The sequence below is a fragment of the Saccopteryx leptura genome, chromosome 6, assembly GCF_036850995.1.
Source record: "Saccopteryx leptura isolate mSacLep1 chromosome 6, mSacLep1_pri_phased_curated, whole genome shotgun sequence".
In the NCBI taxonomy this organism is placed as follows: domain Eukaryota; kingdom Metazoa; phylum Chordata; class Mammalia; order Chiroptera; family Emballonuridae; genus Saccopteryx; species Saccopteryx leptura.
In genome coordinates, this window is record NC_089508.1 from 65976736 (window position 1) to 66004645 (window position 27910).

Below are 27910 nucleotides of genomic sequence, written 5' to 3' on the forward strand. Positions count from 1 at the left end.
TATAATGCAGTAAATACACTAATACACTAAAAGATATGATTGCATCAGAATTTGTCTACAATTTCAAAATAGAACATATTAAAACACTATTTTAATCATAAAATTTGTGCAAAATTTATTTAAATTCTATTCATGCAAAAATTTGCATTTGTAGCTCTTGCGTTTGTGTACTTGTTGAGGACAATTTCGTTTGATGCTCCAGAAGTAATTTTCTCATCACTAACAGCTCCAAGATTTTCGGGAAACTTATCAAGGTGACTGTTCAGGAAGTGAATCTTAACGCTCATGTTACATCCAGTGTCGCGGAAAGCCAACAGCATCCTTTGAACCAGAAGTTCATAGTTTTCTGCTTTTTTGTTGCCAAGGAAGTTCTTGGTAACTGCCACAAAAGACTGCCATGCTGCTTTCTCCTCCTTATTCATCTTCCCGGCAAATTCTTCATCACGTATGAAGGTTCGAATTTGAGGTCCATTGAATACACCTGCTTTTATCTTCTTGAAAGACAAAGCAGGAAAAGCAGAAATAATATGTTGAAAGCATTCACTTTCTCTATTCAAAACCTGAACAAACTGCTTCATTAAGCCAAGTTTGATATGTGAAGTGAGGGAAAAAATGATTCTGTCTCTATTAACTACAGATTCATTCATAATATTTTGCATCCCTACTTCCAGAGCTTCACGTTTCAGCCACTTCTTCTGTGTCCAGTGTTTCTCCCGAGCTCGGCTGTCCCACAAACACAGAAAGCAAGGATACTTCGTGAAACCTCTCTGTTGTCCTAGCAGGAAATTTACCATTTTAAGATCCACACAAATGATCCAGTTATGCTCTTCATACTTTAGAAAGTTGAGGCAATTTTTATGTCATTATAATCTTCTCGCAGATGAGTTGAGTAATCAATTGGAACCTCTGCATAAACATTACCATTGTGTAGGAGAACACATTACAGACTTCATTTAGAGTTGTCAAGAAATAGCCACCATTCAGTTGGACTGTAAGTGGTAATACCTAGCTGGCTGAGAAGACTACTATATCATGATAGTAAACAAAGTGTTTGTCTTAGGAAAAAAAGTCCGCAAAAATTTGTTCATGCTTCCTGAAATAGGATACTTTAGCTGACCAGTGAAGTACACTTTTTTCTTGAAGCCTGGAGGCTAATAACTCAGCTCCTTTCTTTGGTAGGCCCAAATCTCTTACTAAGTCATTCAATTCAGGTTGGCTAAACTTCTGAGGGGTTAATGACTGCTTGGCATCAGAAGAAGACCCTTCAGATTCTACAACCATTTCCTCAAGCATGTTATCAAAATACACTTGATCACCATGTTCACTTTCTTCGTCCTTAGGAGAAATAAAACCATTGAAAACTGGAACCAGGAGTGTCTCAGAGTGTGGGATAGGTTGTATTGCTGAAGAAATATTAGGATATGCGATCTTATGCCGTTTTTTCTTGCCGATGCCCTTTGTATGGGTCAGACAGAAATAACAGTCACTGCTGTGGTCCTTAGGTTCACGCCAAACCATGGGAATACCAAAAGACATTCCTTTGTGTTTTCCTTTTGTCCAGTCATGAAGCATTTCCTCACAATTATGACACACAATATGAGGAGCCCAATTCTTGTCTTGATCGCCAAGGGAAACTTGAAAATAGGCAATTTATGCACGTGTCACAAATGATGAAATATTGTGCCTTTGACGTTGAAGTGTGTAACAGCCACATCTATAACAGAAGGTGTCAGGACTATTCTTACATTTATGCCTACTTGAAGAAGCCATGATTCAATCTTAAAACAAAATAAGGGGGTGTTTTTATCAGATAATAATTTTTTACATTTAAAAATAACTACAATTATGTAAAAGTGATGTTTGTAAAACATTAATTGCCTTGTGGTTATGTTCAATCCAAGAGTCGTTGCCCTTTAACTCCAATTTAAAAACCAATGCATGCCATTAACTGTAACAAAAAGAAATTAAACATGCATAAAAACTAGAGCATGCACCAAAAAACGGATTTCAGATTTGGAATCAGGGATGCAGGAACATATAGTAACAGTTCTAAATCCTCATGCAACAGAAAATGAAAAAAAAATTGTTCCTCAGTATTATCTTTATTTCTTTGTTCCTTTATTATACATTTTTAATCTCCTTTCTCTATGAAGAATTAAATATTAGTGAGATGATTGAGCATAGAATAAAAATATATCAAACAGAATGAAAATAAAGGTAGGCCTCATATTTGGTAAAATTTTCATCCCCATCTTCATGGAACTATTTTGCCTTTCAAAAAAAAAAGTGCTTTGGCCAGTTGTCTCAGGGGTAGAGCACCAACCCAGCGTGTGGATGTCCTGGGTTCAATTCCCGATCAGGGCACACAGGAGAAGTGCCCATCTGCTTCTCCATCCCTCCCCCTTTCGCTTCTCTCTCTCTTCTACTCCCCTTCTTCAACCATGCCTCAATTGGAGTGAGTTAGCCCCAGGCGCTGAGGATGGCTCCATGGCTTCTGCCTCAGGCACTAAAAAATGGCTTTGGTTGCAATGGAGCAAGGACCCCAGATGGGCAGAGCATCACCCCCTAGTGGCCTTGCCAGGTGGATCCTGGTCATGATGCACGTGGGAGCCTCTGCCTCCCCTTTTCTCACTAAATAAACTTTTTTAAAAAAGTTTATCTTGAAATAAGAATTTGGGCAAAGCAAAAATTGTTTATTCAACAAAATAAGTGTTTTCTTTTTCTGGTTTTCTTTCTGAAACTCATGCATCTGTAAGGTAGCTTTTGCACACTTTATGTGAAGATCCAACTATTACAGAGTCTGTAGAGACACATTTTATATATGTAGTACATTTCAGTATATAGTGTGTCTATGGATGTTAGATGGCATGAATCATAGCAAAGATCAAACCAAATGCTTTAAAAATTGAGTGACCCTTTCCCTGAACTAATGAAACAAAAATGGGATGTCCTGTGAGAACAAAATTTGTTTTATGCGTGTACATTGAGTTCAGAGGAATGAAATCCCTAGGGTAAGTTTAACTTTATGATTTATGAGGGGAAGGAAAAGAGAGTAAAATCAGTGAATTTTCCCTTCTGCTGTACAGCATAGGTATAATATTTTACAAAGTATGACTCTTATTTTACAAAATTATTTTTTTTTTCTTTTTTTTTTTTTTTATGTTGGGAAAACTTTTGGGGGGGTTATTAATTTTTATTGGGTGACATTGATAAATCAGGATACATATGTTCAGAGACAACATCTCCAGATTATTTTGACATTTGATTATGTTGCATACCCCTCACCCAAAGTTAAATTGTCTTCTGTCACCTTCTATCTGGTTTTCTTTGTGCCCCTCCCCTCCCTGCGACCCCTCCCTCTCCTTGAACCCCCCCCCCCCATTACCATGACATTCTTGTCCATGTCTCTGAGTCTCATTTTTATGTCTCATCTATGTATGGATTCATATAGTTCTTAGTTTTTTCTGATTTACTTATTTCACTCCGTATGATGTTATCAAGGTCCATCCATGTTATTGTAAATGATCCGATGTCATCATTTCTTATGGCTGAGTAGTATTCCATAGTATATATGTACCAAAGCTTTTTAATCCACTCGTCCACTGACGGACACTTGGGCTGTTTCCAGATCTTCGCTATTGTAAACAATGCTGCCATAAAAATGGGTGTGCATTTCCCCTTTTGGAACAGTTCTATGGTGTTCTTAGGTATATTCCTAAAAGTGGGATAACTGAGTCAAAAGACAGTTCCATTTTTGATTTTTTGAGGAATCTGCATTCTGTTTTCCACAGTGGCTGCACCAGTCTGCATTCCCACCAGTAGTGCAGGAGGGATCCCTTTTCTTCACATCCTCACCAGCGCTTATTTTATTTTACAAAATTATTTGAAAGGAGGAAAAGTGAGTGCTGTGGAAATGATAAGTTGATCTGGCTAGCAATCTTGCTCTGCATGGTTCACCCAATATCTACATAGTCTCATCCAGTTCAGAGAAAGTTGACTTCCCTAGCCATTTCTGTCTCATCCATTAGGAAGCTACCTCATGAGCATGAAACTCATGTTTGTGGAACAAGCACACTGTCTATGAATTTCCAAGAGTCTGAGACAAGCTATGGATGACAGAATTTGCCACACTGGGTCAGGCTCATGATCTTCCAGCTCAATCTTCTGATTGCAGTATTAGAGGTTCCATCATAGAGAAGTAAAGTTGTCCTCGTGATATCATCCTCAAAATTTCAAGATCTGCCTAAAACATTTTTCTTCTTTATTAATGTAGTCCAATAAATAGACACAAGAACAAAAGAATGGGGTAAGGAGAATAACACAGGCCAAATAAAGTGCTAAGAAACACAGAAGAGGGAAGAACATTTAATGCTAACTAGTAAGTTAATGAAGACTTCAGGAAAAGATGGCAGTTGAGCTGAATCTTGAGTTAGGAGTATTTTGGCAAGCAGAGAACTGGAGATTGAGGTGAGACAGGATGTATGAAAATGGGATCTTCACAAAAGCACCAATGTGGAAAATAAACAGAATATCTAGGGCACGATGAGCAATGTTGTCCAGTATAGTTTATTTTATCAGAGTCTAAGATGGGGAGGTGGGAGGCATCCAGTGAGAAATTTCTAGATGTGACTCAAGACTGTATCATGAAAGGCCCTTAATTCCATAGCTCCAGAATCCCTTATTGCTGACAAAAGTGATTTTAGGTTTTTCTAAATACAGAGTATATGATTAAGCCTTGGTTTTAGGGATATGACTTGTCTCTGTTTAAAGAATTACTGGAGAGAAAGACATGCCTTATCAGGCTATTAAAATGTAGCAATGACTCTGGTAATGGAAAATAGGGTGAGAGTAATCTTGAGGAATTGGAAGCATTATAGATTAGAAAATGGCAGTTATAGGTATATATAACATCTTGGCAATTTTACAAATATCAATCACAGTCTTCGCTTGCTGAAGTCTTGGTCTTCTAACTTCTTCTTGAGATATTCTGATACTGTATAGACCTTTAGTTGGCCTCTTAAATTTCATTGTATCCTGTATTGGCTACAATCACTGGCAGGGTTCCAGGCACAGAAGCTTCTGAACTCAATGTTGGTTTATTGTGTTGAGCATTTCCTTAAAGTGCCAGTGTTCTGTTAACAACTTGCCTACATTTTTGCATTGACTAACTAATGTCCTTAAGTCATAGCAAATGGTGGCTAAGAGCCACATTCTTGTTACATTTACTTTGATCATTTTTTTAATATTTTCCAGGATTTGCTATACAGTGAAATGTTTATAGAACATATATTCCCACTGATTCAGGCTAAGCATTATTTCTGTTGTTAATCAAATCAATCTAATATTTCACAATTCAAGAAACCTAATGTTCTTTTGTATCCTGGAGATTTTGCCATGTATTCTCTCAAAAGATTTGTAAAAATTTATTAAGAGGAGTATTTTATGCTAATCTAGCACACTACTTTATACTGTCTTATCTAAGAATGTCTGTCTCTTACCTTCTGTTTTCTATTTCTCAGTTTTCTAATTACAACATATCTTTTGGATTGAGCCTAGTTTTTAGAAAGTCTCATTAGATTACACTTGTTAATTTCCCTTTATACACATCAAGCTTGCTCTTTAAAACTTTGCTTACTTTCGCTGTATTTTACTTATCTTTTTTTTTTTTACAGATGCCACTGGCTTGTCTAGTATCCAGCTGAGAGTTTCTACGTCTTATCAAAGTCATTTCTATATTTGGGCAACCATCTCTTAGTGTTATTAGTATAAACACTGTTATTCAGTGACACAGCTTAAGGATTTGAGGATTATTTATCCCCCAGCAAAACTAGTACTTTCAAATGTGTGGCTGCATTTTATATGCATGACCATAATAAGCAATCAATTCCAACAGGCCACCCATGTATTCTGTGTCTGGCACGAATACATGCATTGGACGTGGACTATGAAAGAGTGATGTTTGCTGCGGACTGCATTATACTGCAGTGGGAAATCATGTTATCAACATCCAAGCATGTCTTCCATTCAATTTCATCAAGTTTTCAAGAACAACTAACATACCATTTTAATGTTATTCAAATGAAAATAAATCACATTCAGAGTAATCGAGGCTAACATTACAAAATGGGGTAACTGAGACCTTCCCTTCCTTGCATCCTTCTTCATGTTGACAAAGAACTAGAAAACGAAGGCGTCGTCTGGATAATTTGATTTTCTTATTTTCCATTTCCTGTCTAGCAGATAAAAGAGCTCTGACACTTGACTAACCATCTAAGACAAAGGTTTTCCCCTGAGATAGAACGAGCTATCAGCTGGGAATTTGACACTGCCTGCCAACCATTCTCCCCACACTGATGGTGTCATTGGAGGTCCAGCCTATGGAAAAGTTGCTGCTCTTAATAAATTCCAGTGGTAGTGCCATATGACAGTTTCTGTTCCCTCTGATTCAAGAGAAAAAATGTTTCTGGTGTTTTTTCTTATGGTTAACTCTAGCCTTCACTGTGGTTTAAATTGTCCTATGCTGTGATTCCTAATCTTACGTTCATATATAAATCATCTTTATCTCTAATCTCAATGCTATCTTGATGTTCTTTGGGTTGAAGGATCTCTTTTGTTTTCCTGACTTTCTTCTACATTTTCAAATGCTAGCTGTGAAGTTTACTATAAATTTTTCTCAGGATTCTTCCTTTACTGACTATTGCTCAATTTATCAATATGTGAGGATCTATTTGTTTTCTTCTTTGGAATCTGTTCCTGGCTTTTAATTTCTTGAACCCTCTGAAGAGCGAAATTAATGCATTTCTGTATTTACCACAGGACTTGGCCCTTATGAGAAAAGTCAAATGACTTTTGCCAAAAACCTGAACTGCATGAAAAATATGGGAGTTAATTTCTGTACATTATTAGAACTCATTCCTCACCTATACTTCCTTTTAGTAATGAAGGGGTCCTTTCAGATAAGATGTTCTGGAGTTCCTTTGTCTTGAATATTTACCTCTATGGCTTAAAATAGATAGCAGGGATTGAGCTTGCTGACTTAACCAGTTTATTTTCTGTGTGTAGAAATTCTCTACCAAATTATAGATAAGTATAAAAATGATATAAGTAACGTGTTCCTGAGTTTGTTCTGCTCTGAATTTACAGAAAATAAATTCAAGGACTAATGTTGTGGGAAGATGCTCATGGACTAAAGTAGGGTAAATTATTCTGATTTGATCTTTAAGGGGGAGGTGCTCATCTACTCCTCACCTCTCCTTAGAGCACTGCTTGACAAGGAAATGGTACTCTAAGAGAGCTCATACAGTAAGTCAAGCAAACCTCTCGGTGACTCTGAAAATTACCCTTTTGGGGGCGGGGGTGAGGAAATGCAACAGATAGAGGAGAAAGAGTTGTATCATTCCTATTATTCTTCCTTCCTACTTCTCAACTTACACATTTCCTTTGTCATACTCTCCATCTCCATTCAATACGCCTCAATAGTCTGCTTCAGTCTGAGAGTTTAAATAATTTGATTAGAGTTGGTTTTCATGCCAGACTTGACTAAGACAAATGACTTCACGGGCTCTGTCCTTACATATAAAAGGAATAGAAAGAGTTGAGATTCCACTGATTCTCCTTTTAAGAGATTTGACTGGAGGAAAATACAATTCCACAGGAACACCACACCTCTCCAGAAACCTGTCCCTTCATTCACAAACAGTAATTGAGAACTTCTTCATGCCTGGAGCCCTGAAGCCACAATAGAGCTTGTCCTTGGAGGAGTCTTTGGCATGTGCAGCCTAACCTAACCCAGGCTGTCTAACATCCAGGCCAGGGCTTGTCCACTGCAATTGTATTTCCTTTTTTTTTTTTTTTCATTTTTCCGAAGCTGGAAACAGGGAGGCAGTCAGACAGACTCCCGCATGCGCCCGACCGGGATCCACCCAGCATGCCCACCAGGGGGCGATGCTTTGCCCCTCTAGGGCGTTGCTCTGTTGCATCCAGAGCCATTCTAGTGCCTGAGGCAGAGGCCACAGAGCCATCCCCAGTGCCCGGGCCATCTTTGCTCCAATGGAGCCTCGCTGTGGGAGGGGAAGAGAGAGACAGAGAGGAAGGAGAGGGAGAGGGGTGGAGAAGCAAATGGGCACCTCTCCTGTGTGCTTTGGCAGGGAATCGAACCCGGGACTCCTGCACGCCAGGCCGACGCTCTACCGCTGAGCCAACTGGCCAGGGCCGCAATTGTATTTCTTGCAGTTATTGCATGGACCTGATTAACTTAGTTTAGGATAATTTATTTAGTACTGAAGTTTGTATTTGCCAAATTGGTTGATGAAGAGAGAGATTGTTTAAAGGAATTGATAGCATAAATGTGACTCTAAGAAAGGTAAGGTTTGGTGTTAAAGATTTTTTTTTTTTTTTTGCACCATTAGTAAACATATAATGGATGGTTTTCTCTGCACCCATTGTTAGTTCTCAGGAGTAACCATACTATGGCCACAGTTCTTTCTTGGCCGTCTTTTCGTAGGACTGCCTCACCCTGGCTACCCATCCATCTCTCTGAAGCTCCCTGATTTCCTCTGTCCCTCAGTCAGATTAGACATCACCACTAATAGGAAAATAACAATCTTACTTAATTCAGAAAAGGCCCCAAAAGTCCTCATTATTTACAAGGCTAGTGTAGTAGCCACTTATGCTCCTAGTATTCTGTTCAGTGATATATTCAGTGGTTGGTTGGTATTGGAAATTAAACTGGCAGACCATTCGAGTCCCAGAGTCCGAAGATGTCAAGGAGTCAAAATGTTCATTTTATTAAAAAAAAATTCCAGGAGAGTGAAATGACATGCTCAAGGTTGCACTGTTAGGAGTAGAGGTGGAATAAAATACAGATTTTCTGAGTCCTGTTAATTGAGCTCTTTTCCAGAACACTCCACCCCCATTACCGCCGCCGCAGGGAACTCAGTTTATATCTATAAAAATTATTGATATTCATTTTTGTTTTACTTAATACATATATTTGGGTACTATATAATGAGAAATTTTATCTATTTTCCGTTCACAAATAAGGCAGATAGAGTCTCCCTTATTATGTAGACTATTGACATTAATAATAGATTTGGGGGGGGTGTGTCTGGGTAGGTTTGAGCTATATACCCTAGGCCTGACTGAATTTCCCCCCATTTTCTAGCCTGCTGAAGACAGTGTAAGACTGAGGTCTGATGCAGGATGTAGCTATTGCTATTCAAATAGAATCGAGGTCCTATAGCTTGATTATTTCAGTAGAGATATTGAAAGTAAGGGTAGTATGTACATAGCTCTTTAGCTAGATATGTTTTCCTGATAAGACATCTGTCCAGAGAGAATCTCTTTGTAAACTGAATTGGAGTTCTGTTCAGATGATATCCACTTTGTTTACAAATTTGTTGTTTCCACTTAACCTTTTCACTGCTTATACCTCCATCTAATTTTAAAAATATTGCAGTCTTTTGTAATCTGTGAGTATTGCATTAGTATTTACTTCTACTTGAATTTAATATAGGGTTTTTTGTTTATTCCTTGTAAGCCTCTGGAAAGATTTTTCTTTAGTTGATTTCATGCTGACTCCTTAAGATGGGGAAGTCATCCTCTTGGTCACCATACAGAGCTAGTAGATTTGAACTCTGGATTCTGACTTTTTTTTCATTACTCATTCCACAAACCTGAGCAGTTTTTTAGTCAGCCGTTCCTGACCTCTGCAAACTCTACGTTATTTTTAAGATGTGATTAAGATATTTTTCTCTGAGTTTTATCTGCTACTGCAGTGATTTGTTCTGTTTAGTTGACCAATATTTCAAACTGTTATGTTTTTATTAATGATTTTTTTATCAATACCTATAATACTTCCAAAAAGTCCATACATATGATGGATGGGATCTATTTTTAAATCATACATAAGTCATTGTATTGAAAACGTTATTTGGACTGCAGATTTTACTCACACTGTGAAGGATATGGATTTTTAACAAGGGCTCTATATATACTACATACTGGCCTGCTGGGAAGAACAAGTTGCTATTGTGGAAGAAGATGGAGATTTTTGTCAGTGGTCATCCTCTTTTGGGGGTGAGGTTATATTGTTTGGAGTTGTTTGCTGCTAGGCCTAGCCACTTTAAAAGTTAACACCATCTAAGCAAGTGATGTGAAAAGGAAAGAGGGAATTTTTAGAGGTTAATCAAAACCAAAATAGAGATAGAGAGAGGGAAGAAGTATCACTACTGATAATCCTATCATCACATTCTTTTTATAGTAAATTTTCCTCTACAGTCTGTCATGCAATCTTCTGGTTTCCTCTCTAGGTATTCTGTTTTTGTTTTTGTATTTTTCTGAAGTTGGAAATGGGGAGGCAGTCAGACAGACTCCCACATGCGCTCGACCGGGATCCACCTGGCATGCCCACCAGGGGGTGATGCTCTGCCCATCTGGGGCGTCGTTCTGCCTCAATTAGAGCCATTCTAGCGCCTGAGGCAGAGGCCACAGAGCCATCCTCAGTGTCTGGGCAAACTTTGCTCCAATGGAGCCTCGGCTGCGGGAGGGGAAGAGAGAGACAGAGAGGAAGGAGAAGGGGAGGGGTGGAGAAGCAGATGGGTGCTTCTCCTGTGTGCCCTGGCTGGGAATCAAACCCGGGACTCCCACATGCCAGACCGACACTCTGCCACTGAGCTAACCGGCCAGGGCCTCTCTAGGTATTCTTAAATGCAGTTTAAAAATTAGTGATTTCATGTTGTCTGTAGCTGAACCATTCATTTGTTTAGAATCTAGAAGCATTATATTTACTAAACACACACCAGAGTCAAACACATCCATACAGAGTACATGGACTTCTCCCTCTATCTAGCTACCAAATATATTACAAAGATATTTAGAACATTGGCCTTTCAATTGTCAATATTTTAGGTGTGTGTTGAGTAAATGGATGAGCCTTACATCTTTCAGCAGTAGAACTGTCAAGAAGAGTTTTGTGGGAGTTTTTTTGTCCCTCGCCCCCCAAAAGCAGATTATTTCAGAATCCATTACAGAGACAGTTGATTTTAAGTTAAAGATGAGCCTAGTAACCATTTGCACTATATTGATGTAAAAAGTATCTCTTTGCCAAGCTCTAAAATGCATCTTCAAATACTACTGAAAAGATCCAAGAACTTTAGTGATGAGCTACAAATGGACTTTGGTATTGATAAATAAAAGTCAATATGTATAGTGAAAGGACAACTTACTGTGATAAATGGGCCCACCATCAGTAAAGATCAAATTATTGACTATTTAAGGCTAGGAAAAAACCTGTCTATAACTAAGTTCTACAGGTGAGAAGAATTAGCCACAACAGCAAATCAAAAAAAGCTCAAAGAGATGTGTAAGGAGAATTCATTAAAAATACATACAAAAGTAGGCAGCAACATTCTGTTTACCAATACATTTGTGCACTAAGCTAATGTATTTCTTTGGGTATCTCTGGTCAGGTCTACAACTTTTTCTTTTGCCTGAATGAGCTCCCACTGGGCTAACAATTTTTTAAAATTTCTCTTTTGGACTACCCTCTTACAGGGGAATTACCTCTGGATTCCTAAAAACCACGTCACTCTTGAAATAGTCTCTCTAATGCTCCTACTGGTTACTCTTATTTATACCTCAACTAGATCACAAGTTGTATGAGGGCACATAAAAAGTGCCTTCATTTTTTTACGCCTCACATGGTCTAGCACAGAGCTCTACCCATAATAAGTACTAAATCAATATTTATTGATTTCATCATTTTTGAAATGATTCATTAGAGAAGCCTCGGCCACACATCATGTCAGAGTTTAATGATGAAACATCACAGGAAACACCCAAAAGAACAATCATAAAGATACACCTATCAAAAAAAATAAAAAAAGAAAGAAAAGAAAAGAAAGAAAAAAAAGTAGAATGGCAGTAATTAACCTTTCAAATGCCTGTTTTCCCAATTGACAGAATGCAGTTACTTCTTTTGCAGTAAATTTAATTGGATACTCTATAAACTACCCAGTAAAAATGACAACTTCTGTACCATATCAAGTTTGAAAGTTAACATAAATAATTAGGCAAAATACCTGAAGAATTACCCTCTTCACTCCCCTACCCCCAAACAGGCCACACCCCTCAACATCAGAGGTGAAGACAAAAATAGCTGCATGGCTCCCATTCTTGTGAGTTTAAAGAGGATCATGCCACTAAAAGCTACAGCTAACTTTCCGGCTTTCTTGAGGGGTGTAGGATGTCAGTTCATCCCAGGCCACCTTATTGCCCCTAACAGTGGTTGCAGATATTTACTTTGTTGTTCTAATACCATGCTCTCTTCCGTTTGGGGGCCCTTCTGTCTAGAACACAGTCTTGTTGGAAGAATGAATAAGTGAATGGGAATAAATGAATAAGTGAATATTTTAAATGATGAAAGAATAACATATGAGATGAGTGCAATGCATTTACCCAAATAAACACCGGTTCTACATCATTGGCTATTGGTAATAAATTTCACTATATGATTAATTCTCTATTATAAATAACACTATAAATATTTCAGAAAATTAACAAGATATACAGAGATTAAAAAAATTATTAAAACAGACCAAGAAATCTTGACCGGTGTCACAATATTATATAATTTTGGTGCATTTAATTATCCCACTGAAACATTTTACTACAACCTCTGGATTCATAAGTAATCTGTAAGTATGATCTAAAGTGAGAAACATTAAATTAAAGGCAGCTACACCAGTAACTACTTAGGCCATATGTGTCGTGTCTCTCCTTTCAAGTCACAGGCTAACTCATACCACCATTTTGTAAATAAGCATCTTTCATCAAAGTGTGCCAAACAGGACACCGACGGATCAGCTGACGATAGTTCAAAGCACACATCCTCTCAGATCGGGAGGACATCTAGCATGATACTTCTGCTTTCTTCGTTTCTTCATTCATTCATTCCACAAATCCTTCAAGAGGACCTTCTGTGGCCCAGGGCATACTGAGGTGAATAAAACAGACAGGGTACCTATTTTCATATGTTTTTCTGAAAATTCAAATGTACAACATGAAAAATTGGGTTTGTTTATTTAAAACCAGATTTCATATGTTTTTTTTTCATATTTCATTTCCAAAGAATGATTCAGAGATGAGTGAATCCAAACTCTTCTGCTCGCGCTTCCACAGAGCAGAGTGCTATCTGTTCTGAGAGGATTGGTGCGACTGTTTGAAGAGAATATTTGGACCAGAGTATGTTACTAGTCCTCTTTGAAGTGTGCATATGTGAGCCCCAGGTTCTGATCGCCAGTGATGTGCACACACTATGAGAACAAAACGGAGAGGGTGAGAGCTGAGAGCCCTACGAAAGCCGCTTCCCTTCATCAGGCATGCAATGTGTGAAGTCACACGGGTTCAACCTCTGCATGTGCTCTCTCATCTTTGAAAGGAGGTTTAGGAACACTGTCCTGGTCTGGTCCCCTGTGCCAACAAACATACTATTTCCTGTATGACTTATAAAAATATATATTCTTTATTTCATTTACAACTTATAAGTAACATGTCGTGTGTGTTATAAAGACCTGAGATGACAGCAATTTTTGAGAGATAAAATGCCAATGTAGTCACTAACACACATATTTATTTATATTGTTTGGCTTCACACAAGAAAGTATGACAATCTCTTTGGTTGCAGCCCTGCTTTGTTTTGTTATTCACTGGGTTTTCTTCATGAAGACAATGTCTACTTTTCCTGAGAAGTGATTCCTTGAACAAATGTAATATGAAGCTATGTTACTTATGGAGCTAATTTAGACAAAGTATTACAACTTGTGGAAAAAAATGTGGAAACTCGAGTCTATGTTTTCTCTAACAGAGCTAGTGGTTGTAATGTGCTTCTAGGAAAAATTTAGATTCCTGTGATCGCTTCTGTTTCTGTTCATAGTTCCTACTCAGAAAATAATATCTCATGACAAGTTTTCTGGAGATCCACCATTGAAAATACCAGCCTTCTTTATTTGAAGTGTATTTATTCTCTATCTTATAATTTATTTTTATAGGGCTTTGTTTAGATAGTTGGTACCATAATTTTTGATTTGATGAAAGAGAACCAAAATGCATGAGAAGTGTTTATCTGCTGTGATTTGTGCGACAAAAGGAACCTTGGACCAGTGTCACACTGGTCTCTCTAATTGACTAGCCTGGTGTTCTCTCTGTGGCCTGCTACCGTTAATTGACTATATTGTTTTAGATTTATGCATTAAAAATACGATTTCTACTTTGAAGGGATCACTTTGTTACTTTGTAGCTTTTAAGCTGATGCCATTGAACTTATTTTTCTTCTAAGATAAAGTCCCATCTATAGATTTTTCAACTAATTATATGCCTGCCAATACATACTTAACAAATACATTTTATTTCAATTTATTGTTTGTGTTTACATTGTGTGTCCCTGGAAATAGCTGTGGAACTGGAAGGAAATGTTTTAATGGTGTTTATTACTACTTTTTCATCACTCTTTCTTTTCTCTCTCTCTCTCTCTCTCTCTCTCTCTCTCTCTCTCTCTCTTTAATAGCTTCAGCCAGTCTGGTCAAGCATGACAGCAACTCAAACTCGGCAAACTTCCAAGACACCGAGGACATGCCTGACAGATGTGTCGTGAAAGAGTCTGAGAGTCCAGGTGAAAGCCATTTAAAAATAGCCAAGTATAAAATGATAAATTTGACACAGCTTTGGGGTCTTTGGAAGGGGGTGGGGAGAGAGGACATTGTAATGCTGTTTTCTCTTAGCAGCTGCTCTGTCAAATTAATGGTCACCTCCAGGGGTCACAGTGTGGAGCTGTTATCTTTTCCTCTTTCATCAAGAATTCAGTTGGAGGAAGTACAAAGGCTTTATGACTGAAAAGGGAAGCTGACACTATTAGTTCATTATCATCAATTTTAGGCTAAACTGGTTAATAGAGGCAGAGATTGGAAACTGAAGAAAAGGCAATATTTTAAATATTTCAAATAATGGGATCTAGAGGAAATGGAGACTTAGAGAGAAAAGAGATGCCAGTTGTCATCGTTACAATCTATTTACCTTTCTAAATACAAACAGAGCTCTAACTGGGATGGGAGGATTTTGGCATAACAGTAATGCACTAATGGATGTTGTCAGCTGTTTAGAAAAAACAACAACAAAAGAAATAATAACCCTTCCTCACACTATAAATTTACCCAATGTCCAAGTTACTTGTGTTTGTATTTTCTTTCTAAGAAAATAGACAGAAATGCACTGAAAAAATATGGCCAGGAACATTTAAGCATAGATATTTGTTTCTGTTTTTGTTGTGTTTTGAACCATGCCTAGTCTTAACAACTAACTAATTAAAAAGAAAAAAAAATCTTGTGAAAGTTGAATGGCATTCTTGGATCACTACAGTGCTGTCAGGTACTAAAAGGTGCCTTATTATCATGAATGAAAGAGTTAATGATCTTCCCCTACTAAACATTTTCCTTTCCTATTTTCTCTGGCTGCTATGCACCCTCTCCCCTCTCACATCTTTGTGTGCTGATCCATGTATCAGATTTTTGATTCATCCTCTCTGTGGCCTGTCAGCTTAGTTAAGAGATTTCCAAATCTTGTAGCCTTTGCTGACAGGGGGCAGCTGCAAACAGTCCCCTGATCCTTCCCTGAGGAGAGCTACTGAGATTTAATTTTCAGTGAAAGGTGCAGCCTGCAATCTATGTCAGGTCCCCTAAGTCATCTTGGAACCCCAATAGGCCCAGTGGCGATGGCATTGTATTTCAGTCGCCTGCACTACACTGAGATTCCTCAAAAGATGGACTGCTGTCGCGGGCCTGTCCCAACCACACTTCTGCTTTCCCGTGGAACTGAGAAATGACATCTTTAGCAATGACAGAAATGTTTAATCAGCGCATTAAACCCATTTCCTGCCATAACATCTGAAAGACAAATGTAGATCAGCCCCACCCTAAAAGGGAGAGGATATTGGTAGCCTTAAATTTCTAAAAAAAAATTAATTTAAAATTAGTTTCTGTTTTGATCCAAATTACCTAATTTTGACCAAGGTTATAAACTGTCTTAATGATCAGTTTTGAACTATTTGTCAGGCAGTTCAATCCATGAGTCCTGTCTTTACCTAAGTGTTCATTGTTTTGGCAAGAATAGATCCTCTTTATACCATTCCATCATATGTTTACATCATACGTCAATACAAATAGAACTGAATGTAGTGTGATTCAAATATAACATAGTCTGTCTGATTGATATTAACAAAAGGATATATCAAAGCAGAAAGATTAATTAGAAAATATAGGTGCTGATAAAGAATCTTAACTTACAGAGTGAGTACTGTTCTATACATCGGACATCATTACATTGGTAATAAAGAACAAATTACTCTGGCTTTTTCCTCTGTCCATTCCTGCATTTTAAGACATCTTGCCTTATAGGCCTAGAAACCTCTGGAGAGTTCACTACTGGTCTCACCGCCTTCCACTGAGAATTTGTGGCTTGGTTGTCATGGAGACATCGTATTTCTCCAAGAATTTCTCATATTGATCCGTGGCCAGGCGTAAATGGCCAAGTGAGTGTGAGGAATAAAGGGGGCTGGGCAGTCCTATAAAATGACGAGGGCTTGTGGGTTGGAAATAAGCTCATAGCAAACACTTAGGTAAAAAGAAAGAAGCAGTTTTATTTTGTTTCAGGATTCCTTTCTGCACTTTGGGCCATTGTCTTCCTTCACTATGAACTGAAAGAAACTTGTTAGTCACTTGTCATGTCAGATCTTTGGTGCTTGTCCTGACACAGCTGTCAGCCTTCCAGCTCTGTGCAGTTCAGGGACACACAACAAAGAGGCAGTGACATGAATTATTTATTGCTTCTCGTGTGGATAAAATTTTGTGATAAGAAATTAAGACACTTCTGACAGAGGTGCTTGTTTAGTAAGAAAGATTTTGATGAAAGTGCATCTCTTTCCAGTCTGAGCACTTGAGAGGCTAGATTCTTAAAACTGAACATAAGGAAGATATCTGAAATTGGGGGCACAGAGGGACTTTCCTGAACTGTGAAAATATGACTGTCTACTTCTCAATGTCCACAGATTAACTTCAAAATATCACGTCATTCATTCAAATGTAAGGGCTCCAAAACTAGAAACATTACTTTGAGGGTTTAGTTACTTCTGTGTATTATGTAAGAAGGTATTTCTCTGGAAAGTATATTTAACTGGCTTTATTAGAAGAGAAAGTAAAATTTTGGTTTTTAACTGATAAGCTTTAGAAAGGTGTCTTTAAACCAATATAGGTGCTTTGGTAGCTAAGCTTATAATTGCGTTAGTATATTTGTTTTTTTCTTTTATAGAAGGAAGTGAATTTAAATCATGAATGCATCATTCTTACCATTTTTACCTAGAATATTATCACTCATTTAAAATTCCTTTTAATATTTTCATGTATGTGCAAAATCCCCCAGTTACAAAGTTGAATGTGGTCAAGTCCTCTGGCTTTAATGGATAGTGACCTTGCATGAGATTTATCTATACAATTCTAAATAACTAATATATTTATTGCATCATTTTTAATAAACAGACCAGTTGTTTGAGCAACATATAGAAAGTGAAAACAAAAAAATCACTTTCCCCTTTCAAGCACAATTCTTAGAATATTGTCTCATATTTTGTTCTTTTTAAATAAAGTATTTTCTTAGTAAATCCTCTAAATATCATTTTACTTGAGTTCCTTTAGCTTCATATTGCTGAGACCAACTCATATGCATATGCAGAGGGCAAAGGGGCATCGGAGTACAGAAAAACTAAAACAGTTTTTTAAAAACGTGTTGTTTTTAAAACATTGATGGACTGTTTTAAAATGTCATGATTAAAATCAAAGTGTTAGAATTTCTATAAAACAGTAAGATTGACTTTGTGAATTGATTATATTCGAATACAGTGGGTTTTGAGCTTCATCTGTAGAGTGTTCTTTTTCCATTGACCTCACCGCCCTCCTGCACTGAATGGACTGGGATGACCCATTTGTAAATGGGCTGGAGTGTGCATATAGGTCACGTGTTAGAGTCCTGGTGTAGTGGTTGTTCACCTGGTCTCGGAGCGCGCTACCTTCTTCATCAGGCCTCTGTGATCTCTTTATTGGTTCAAGCTGTATACCCAGGTGGGTGCCGGCAGTCCATTAAGGTTGGCAAAACAACTTCAGACCAGAGCATTCCTGTTACTCTGACCCTGCTGGTGAACCTGGAGGTCTTGTCTGTAGGTTAAGGTCTCCCTCAGCTGTGTCTTTCCTTTGGAATAATTCATTAGCAAAGAGTTTTGCCTCACAGGTGAATCCCAGATTGAAGTTTCTGGCTTAGACTCTGTGAAGTCTACTTTCTTCTTCACTGGCATTTATACATTCCTGAAACCTGTGGGAATAACTTTGATGTCTAGTAATAGAAGTACCGAGACAGCATCGTGAACTTACAACTGCATTTCTTGAGATTTTAGGGCCATTAGGCTTTCTTTGGCTCTTTAAGACCTGGTCCCTTCTGAATCTGAAAGATGCTATCACAAAAATAGTTCAGTATAGTCCTTTGCTGGTTAACATCTTGTTAACTGTTTCATGCAGTGATTAGAGCTCAATCCCCATTCTCTAGGAGATAATATTTATATAAAGTCATTTTTGCACTTCATCTTTGCACTCATGATGATAAAACATTTAGTGTGACATTCACAATTTTTATCCAAATGCTAACGAGAGACCTTGAACTTTTATCACCTTATTGGCTTGGAAAATTAGAAATTTTGTTTCCTAGCACTCTAGACAGTACACATAAATACAGTTTCAGATGAAAATAGTAGTGATGAAAGTACCCCCAAAAAGGAAAAGCATTCAGATTAGCATTTTCACATCATTCTGAAGTCATTTATAATCAGTATGCATTCTGCCATTAATAGAATATTTTAGTGGTATTTATATAGCATGTTATGTGTATAGATCTATATATATCATTGTCAATCAATATTGCATTTGCATGAATCTGATGAACAAAACTAGATTTCTCACAGTTTCCACGAGATCCTACATTGTGAAAAACTAGGTTGGATGTTTTTTTCTTTTACTATTCTGGCTCATGAATCACCAGCAAAAATCAGGTAACAGAAAGTAGGACAGATTCAGGGCTGGAGTGTGGGAGATGGTTGATGATGATGCATGAAGCAGAAAAAAAATGTGGACTGTGTGAGCAGCCCATCAATCATAACCATCGAGAACATACTTCTTATGGTTACTGCTAAAAAATGTTCTAGAAGGAGTAAGAACAATTTCAGTAGAACAAATTTAAGCTCTTTCTAATTGTGCTTAATAATGTCAATATATGTATATATATTTAAATTACCCAATGGGAAGAATTTAACCTTTTTAGTAGAGAGTTCTTTGTTAACCCTTTGAGTGAGGACGTACATGAATGTTTGTACTACTCAAAGGATTAAGCACCAATCTAATAACTTTTAAATTATGTAAAATTCTAGGCTATGTTATTACATATAGTATATATTATACCAGGGGTCCCCAAACTTTTTACACAGGGAGCCAGTTCACTGTCCCTCAGACTACTGGAGGGCCGGACTATAAAAAAACTATGAACAAATCCCTATGCACACTGCACATATTTTATTTTAAAGTAAAAAAACAAAACGGGAACAAATACAATATTTAAAATAAAGAACAAGTAAATTTAAATCAACAAACTGACCAGTATTTCAATGGGAACTATGCTCCTCTCACTGACCACCAATGAAAGAGGTGCCCCTTCCGGAAGTGCGGTGGGGGCCGGATAAATGGCCTCAGGGGACCGCATGCGGCCCGCGGGCCGTAGTTTGGGGACCCCTGTATTATACAATAGTGAATATTGGTTTAACTAAACCAAATAATCAGGTTTTTGAGTTTTTGCCAGCAGGACTAGGAGTTAATATGCATGGTCACATCATTAATATAAATGTGTTTAGAAGTAGTTAACTAAGCCACAATGCTCCATTTAGTCTGATAATCAAATTAATTTAAAGTAAGTGATATTTTTTAGACTACAATAATAATCAGCCAAGTAGTCTGAGAAATAAATGGGATTTTTAAATTCTATAATTCCAATCACATTTCAACTAATGTTTAAATATTTGACCCTAAATCTTTATTTGTGGGTTCCTCTAAAAATAATTCAGTTCCTTAAAACTTGTGGAAATTTACTAATTTGAAACCTAATTCCTCTTGTTGAAAACTTTCAGTTTTCTTGGCAATGCTAAAAACAGCCTATATTAATAATGTATGCAATTAAAATATATTTACATTTACCTGGGGCCCAGTGTATAAGATAATAATATTTTATTATATTAACATATTTTATTTCGGGATAAAAAAAGTGCCGAAATTATAGGCAATTTCTTCCTTTTATCTTTCCTTTCTTCCTTCCTAGCTTCTTTTATTTCTTAACTCATTCCTTCTTTTCTTTTATCCTTCTCTCTCTTCCTCTTGTCCTCTCTCCTTTTTTTCTTCCTTCTTTCCTTCCTTCCTTCCTTCCTTCCTTCCTTCCTTCCTTCCTTCCTTCCTTTCTTTTTATTTCATCATATAACACAAGATAATCTGTTTTCTTTCTAGGTGAGCCAAGGCGCCGTTCATGGATAGCAAAGATGTGCTTCTGCAAATTGTGCTAAATGAAATCTCATAGAAATTGAATTTCAACAACTTAAGAAACACAAAACATGCCATTCGTCTATGATTGTATATATGCTATGTTGTTATTGATCAAGATATTAGTTTGTAGTAGATTTGCTAATACTTTAGCCAGAGTATATTGAAAGAGTAATTACTGATAGAAAATATCCAAATTTACCTAATTTTAAAAAATCATTATCTAAATCATCCTATACTCCTGTTGCTTACTTTTATTCTAATATTTGCAACAGGAATGCCAGCCTGCAGACATAAATTTAACACCGTTTTAGATTTTCTTCCATCTTTTCAGTTCTTGAGTTATATAATAAGCAGTATTAAAATCATATTGCTTTTAAACAATATAACATACAATTTTTTAAATTTAATGTTGTTTCAATGTATTTAATCTAAAATCTTACTAAATTTGTTTGATCTGTTAGGTTAGGACATTTTGTTTTAGTAGATGCTTTAATTCAGATCAATTGCCCTGCAGAAAATCTAATCCCTAAGGATGAAATGTTGTCAACAAATAGCCAGTTCCATTTAGTCCTCAATTAGCCCAAATAAGTGAAACAGAGTATAATCGGGACCAATCTTGTGAAGTTAAGTTAATTCAGATTTCTAATAACATAGAAGCTAATGTCTTTAGCTAAAGGTTGATCTCGTTGGCCCTATAGATGTGAATTAGGAAAGAAGATCCTACTTATAGCACATCACAATTGATCCTTATGAAGTATAAACTCTTATAGTACTTTTTCCCAGAAAGAAGCTTAATGGACAGAAAATTTTAAACTTAAATATGCAAAGCAATATAATAGAAACAGATATAAAATGCTCATCTATTAAGACCCTTAGTGATCTATTTGCTCTTATTTATATTGTATGTTATTCCCTTTTCAAAGAAGAATAAAAATAAGTTTAAACCATTTCCAAATTTAACATTTCTTTTTGTGTGAGGAAATCAATACTGAAACCTTGATAAATATTTTATGATGTCACTAGCTATAGGAAATTAGAACTGACATAATCCTAACAATACTAAATGAAAATTTAAAAAAATTTTGGCATCATTTTGTAGTTGCTAAAATTAATAATTCATATTACATAGTTAATTAAAATATTTTATTAATATGAATTTTGGAGGCCAACACCATTAACTATCTAAAATTTTAATTCCTAAAAGTGAGAGTTTTAGAGATGCACATTTAAATATTTCCTAATATCCATGTGCAAGTTGTTTATTAAATCTAGTTTCTTTAGAAATGATATTTGTATGACTTATGTTCAACATTTCAGTAGTTTCTGTTGTAAGGAGAACTTGAAATGGCAATTGTCAGACAATTAGTTGGATCAACCACATCGATGTTTAGGTAACCCTAACTACAGCTAAAAACTCAAAACTTGATTATGTGTTTGTCCTTTTAGATGGCCCAAGAGGAGGACTTGTATTAGTGAACAGATATGTTGGTATCCGTAGTCTTCCTTGTCATTGCAATAAATAACTCATTAAAATTTGTCTTGTGTGTGTTTTTTGACAATAATCTTGGTGAGATTTATGATTATATATTTCCCTCCAAGGCATATCGCATTTGCAAGTCTGTCCGTGTGAGTTGCACACTGGCTATATTTCCAAGAACAGCATCTGAAAAAGTTGGAGGTTTAAGGCTGAAGTTTCACTGCTACGTGCCCAGGCACGTGTCCACCCGCTGTATCTCAGAACCTTGCTCCCTATCCGTGTAGAGCTCCCCCCAGGGGGTTCCCGGGAAGACACCACAGGATAGTTTATGGAGAGCAATTTGAACACTGTAAAGCACTTCAAATATAAGGTGAACTTTATAGTATTATAAACGCACAACTAGAGAGGTGACCTGAGGCCTGAAACATTTTGTTGCTATGCCAGAAAGTAAGTTAATGCTACTTTGAACATGTCACATTAGAAAAATGATAAGAAAATACTTTGCAAACTATTAACATTCTATTGAGATGGTGGTATTTTGAGGTAATTTTTATTTCCTTCTTTGTACATTTTTCTCTAATGTCTGGGTTTTTTTTTTTAACTTTTTATAATTACTCAAGTGAGTCATTACTCAAAAATAGAGTTTTTCTTCGATCTTTAGAGGGCACATTATAATAATTGAATTTTTAAAAACTAAGTTTTATGCCATGTGTTTAAAGTGAAGGCTCAGAATACATTAATCCAATGGATTTTAAAGTCTTATTTTCACAGACTGGACCATTCGTGTAGTTTTTAAATTTTTATATGGCAAACATTATGATTATGCAGTTACATAAAAGCAGTGCTATAGACCCTTTGAATTCTCCACAAAATGGTGTTTTACATGTGAAGTGCCCAAAGTTGTGTCTAATCATAAGAAAGTCATTGCTTTGTAAATGTATACATAATTAGCATTTTAAAATACTTTCAAAGTCAGCAGTAACCAAGAAAGTTAAAACTTTCTTGAGTAGGCAGTTTTTTTGGTGTAATTGCATTGTAATCCATTTTTGGTTTCTTGTACAGTGAGTGGTTCCCAGATCACTATGCTTGGTTCCATCACTAAGGACACTGCGGGTGACATGATGGAAAATACATAAATTGGAAATAAAAAAGATTTCCCAGTGAGAGCATGGCACTGGGAACTCCCATCCACCCTCAACTGCTTGAAGGGAGCATGCATCATTTCATTTCATCAGCAGGGCAGGTACCAGGGGCGGCCTGCCCTGCCACAATTCTTCCCTCATTCCAAACTTCTCATATCCCATCCTTATTTCAAATTTTGACATCATGAGTTTTTTGCATTGATTTTATTTTCATTAATACTATATTTAACATATGTATTTTAATCACGGAGTTTTGTTTTGTTTTTTGGGGTTTTTTTTGCCACCACCTAGTCTTAGACCCTATTTATTAAATCTGGGGAGAATTCACCTTTATCTTGGAAAGCATACTGCAGGTAAATAGACGGACCAGTACATCATTATGAACATGATTATAATAATACAAATGGTAAGAAATAGTTTTTTTATACCTGTGACAACTAAAGCCACAGAAAATGTTTGAAATGGCTTCTGTTAGTGTACAAGGGGAAATATAGTATTCTTTATTTTGACATTGTTTCTCCACATGCCTTTTTCTATTGCACAGAGCATGCTTTTCTGTCATCCATTTTAGGGATTCTTTCCATCTTCAACAAACTAGTAACTAACTGGAAGGGTAGCAGTGATTTTTCTTTTTTACTCAAAGATACGAGGTTTTTAATAATTAGTACAGATTTAGTACAACACTGCCTAAGTCTGCAAAGAGCCATATGCCTGCAAAATGCCAATATTCATAACATTATGCAATAGCCATAACTGGTTGGTACATGCTTACAAAGGCTATCATTTATTCATTTAACAATTATTTTAATTGCTATTATCAGTTAAGTCATCAATCGGCTTTTCTATCTTGCCTGTGTGTTTCCTAGGGAGAAGGTGTTGTCGCACAGCCTCAATGACTGAGCATCAGAGCTCAGATGATGCCAGCTCAGATAAAAGGACAGTCTATGATATATTCTTGACATATCAGAAGTTTCCTTTAGACTTTTAAAGAGATTTCCTGTTGATTCTGCAGTGGCAACTACATTTCCTATCCAAAATAACCTCTCTTATCTATATAAAAAGAATTCTTACATTTATGTCATCTCCATTTACATCAGTTCATAGTCGTACTCAACTGAAGAAACATTCTTTAATTTCATTTTTTTTCTTCGGTATTTTACAGCCTGCCAAGAAAACAAACAACAAAAAACCTATAGCAGAGTGACATTAAGAGCTTTCATCCTCTCCCTGACACAGTCATAGCCACAGGGATTAAGTAACACTTAGGATAGTTTCTTATGATAAGGAAGGTTTCCTTGGATCAGCTTCTATTTAAAACAATATCAGTGCTTTCCCACCAATCTAAGCAAAACCATTTGGTCCAATTTCTGCAAGAACTTAAGACAGGAAGTGAAGTGAAAATAACAAAGACCATCATTTTGATTGTCACTGAGATATTCAAATTAAAGAAACAAATTTGGGGATTTCTAAAGTGAGTTTTCATAGAACACATATTGCAGTTCATCCCTGTTCAGAAAGGTGTCGGGCCTTGTTTGTAGTCTTCCTGCCATGTAGGTGGCAGTAACACTCAAGGCTAGAAATTTTCTTTCACACTCTTGTAGCTCTAGCCCAAAGCATATTGTTAAAAAAAAAAAAAGTCTTTATGGAAAAGAAAAGGTTTAAAGTGTAGAGACAGATTTCTCGATGTCCTCACATATCTCTAAAGCACCATTTTAAGGTTGTGTTAAAGCAGTTCCCATAATGTGAAAACATTCATCATGTCCCTTAATACAGAAGTCATATTCTGCTCTCGTACACGTTGGTAGTATTAGGTTTCTGTTTATTTACTTACTAGGATCTTACTTCTTGACCATTTCTCAGGCTAAAGTCTTTTTCTGATGAAATAAAGAAGAAAACTCTGTTTCAAACCACTACCACCTAAGAAAGAGTAAAAGTCTGTCCCTTTATTCTTTGTACACAACTAAGATGCCAGGGTATTTAGTAAACGTGGACTGGTTTTCCTTTAGTCTTCCAAATGAAGCCATTTTCTATGATTGTCTTAACTAGAGGTGACTGCATTTCAACTTTGTTCTGTGTTCAGAGAGGCCCAGGACACCTAAAAAGGAAGCCACAAGACAAACAAAACAGGAACTCTAATACTAAGGATGTTGAGCTATTTGGTGAATATGGGACCCTGTCTTAAAAAGCTAATGGCTCCAAACTGAGGCAGAGACAAAACCTGGAAGCCAAAATTATGTAGTTTCCCCTTCCTTAGTATTAGAGATTGATGCGCAGTTAGCTTTTCTTCAAAAGTAGCATTTTGCTAGGACTCAGACATATTATAGCAAACATCAGCTTTGTGAAGGAGTATTCAGCATGTTCATTTTAAATAGGCTTGGTCATGATGTCCAAAATACCAAGCTCCCATAGATTGTCAGCTGGTTTCTCAACAGAAACTTTGCAGGCTAGAAGAGATGGGAAGCAATGAAACACAAAGACCTACAGTCAAGATCACTCCACTCTACTCAGCAAAGCTACTATTTAGAATGAAAGGACAGATAGCTTCTCAGACAAGAAACAGCTAAAAGAGTTTATCACTGCCAAACTAGTATTACAAGAACTGTTAAATGGTCTTTTTTAAGAAGAAGAAGAAGAAAAAAAGATAAAAAATATGAACAATAAAATGTCAATAAATACATATCTATTATCCATATGTTCACTGCAGTATTATTTATAATGGCCAAGATAAGAAAGCAGTTTAAATGTGTATCAATAGAGGAATGAATAAAGAGGTGGTTTATATCTATAATAGAATATGATTCAGCCATGAAAAAGAATGAAAACTTACCATCTGCAACAACATGGGTGGACTAAAGGGCATTGTGCTAACTGAAAACAAGATAAATGAACAAGCAGAACAGAAACAGATATAGAGACCATTTTAATGACTGCCCTATGGGAGAGGGATTTGGGGATGGGTTAAAAAGGTAAAGGAATTAAGGAGTTCATATTGGTAGTTACAAAATAGTCATGGTGGTGTACAGCATAGCCAATAATATTGTAATTACTATGTATGGTGTTAGATGGGCATGAAATCTTTCAGGGTGATCAATCACTTTATAATTTATATAAGTGCTTAATCACTGGGTCATATACCTGAAACTAATATAATATTGTATATCAACTGTAATTGAAAAATAAAAAATTATTGAAAAAAAGTAGTTTTAAATAACACCCTGAACCCCAATTTTCTCCTCTATACATTGGGACTAATAATTCTAACTTCTCAAACACCGCATGTGTGTGCTATTATTATTGAATATAGTATTACAAATAATTAAAATCACTACTTATACCAGAAATACCTGATTACAATCTTAATTAGAAACTACCATAATGGCATGCCAGTGCTTGAGCAAACTTTTCACTCAGATTGGAAAGAGAAGTTTGGCCTAAACAGGCTAAATAGGTTGTTTTAATACAAGTTTCTTATTTTAAAATGTTTCATGTTTACTAAGTACTCCCAGGATCAAGGACTAGTTTCAAGGTTCTGTTTTAAGGGCAAGGCTTTCCCCTGCTCAGTGAGTAATAATAAGTAGTAAATAGTTTTAATTCTGGGTACCAAAAAGTAATACTCTGGGAATGTTTTATGTCAAATCAGAGGGGGTTCATCTAAGGTTCTACAAAGTGATGAGTAGCTTCTCTCTTGATTTCTATTCATCTTCATATCATCAGAAGACATTAAAAAGTTTGTTTCTGTATGAGTGTGATGAAAGAGACCAAACCAAACCACATAAGTCTTTCCAAAGAGGTAACTCAAAAAAGAGTCAGTGGGTTCCTGGGAGACTGTGTGTAAAGCAGTGTATATCAAATTCTACCTTCCCACTGAGGATGGTATTAGAAATGTTTTCCTATTGGACAAAAATCTGAAAATAGATGTGCTGAGTAGAAAACCTGAGTCAAGAAAGGACCAAAGTGGGAGGTGACTGTGGCATCAGCAGCATCAAACACCTGAAGAGAGATGCTCATCTTTATTTTTATTTTAATAAATCCTGGTAAAATGTTCAAAAGAACTCTGCTTCTGCTTCTGTCCCCTACTTTCCCCTCTCTCTAAGTGGGAAAAAATATATTGTTTAGGAATAAGGAGGAGGAGTGAGTGGAGAAGGAAAAGGAAGGGAGGGGAAGGGAGAATGAGGAGAAAAAGTAAAAGGACAATGACAATGACTAGGAGGATTTCAATTAAGGTGGCAAATTACAGACATATTAATCTCCACTCTCTCCTGAAGTTCCATGGAAACAATGGGATAAAAGATATACCCCAGAAGAAATAGAGAATGAGAAAAGGAAGAAAAACAGCAAAATTTAAAAACTAGAAAGCAAATAAATGCCATAGGGGATAATTGCAAGAAGTGAACTGACTGGTCTTACAGAGCTCCTTAAGCCTCAGAAATTAGAGTCAATTGTGACCTCTAAAAGTGGGGATACAGGTGCCACTGAAACAGGAAAACTGTTTAAAAGAGTTAATACATTTGACTCCCACCCCTGTTTCCCCACCTAGCTGATGTCTGGAGGTTCCTTCCCAGGACAGGTTAAGTAGGAGAGATTCAGGACTCAGGACACCAGGACCAGGTAAGTGTCAGGCA

The 27910-nt window shown here is 36.6% G+C and overlaps 1 protein-coding gene and 1 long non-coding RNA gene across 4 annotated transcripts in view; one reads left to right on the forward strand and one right to left on the reverse strand.

Moving 5' to 3' along the window:
* Positions 1–21257, forward strand: part of WDR72 (WD repeat domain 72) — a 224710-nt gene extending 203453 nt beyond the window's left edge. For 2 of the 3 annotated variants that reach the window (XM_066341869.1, XM_066341870.1), the window contains exons 19-20: positions 14564–14668; positions 20634–21257. In XM_066341869.1, coding sequence (XP_066197966.1) covers positions 14564–14668; positions 20634–20689 — 161 coding nt within the window. In that variant the 3' untranslated portion in view covers positions 20690–21257. Of the gene's footprint in view, positions 1–14563; positions 15167–20633 lie in introns of those variants that run through there. The other variant, XM_066341868.1, reaches the window with a different exon arrangement.
* Positions 1080–27910, reverse strand: LOC136376100 (uncharacterized). The gene is made up of 3 exons (XR_010746140.1): positions 27822–27910; positions 24360–24451; positions 1080–1778 (listed from the first exon to the last, which is right to left on the reverse strand). It is a non-coding gene; the product is annotated as an uncharacterized lncRNA (long non-coding RNA).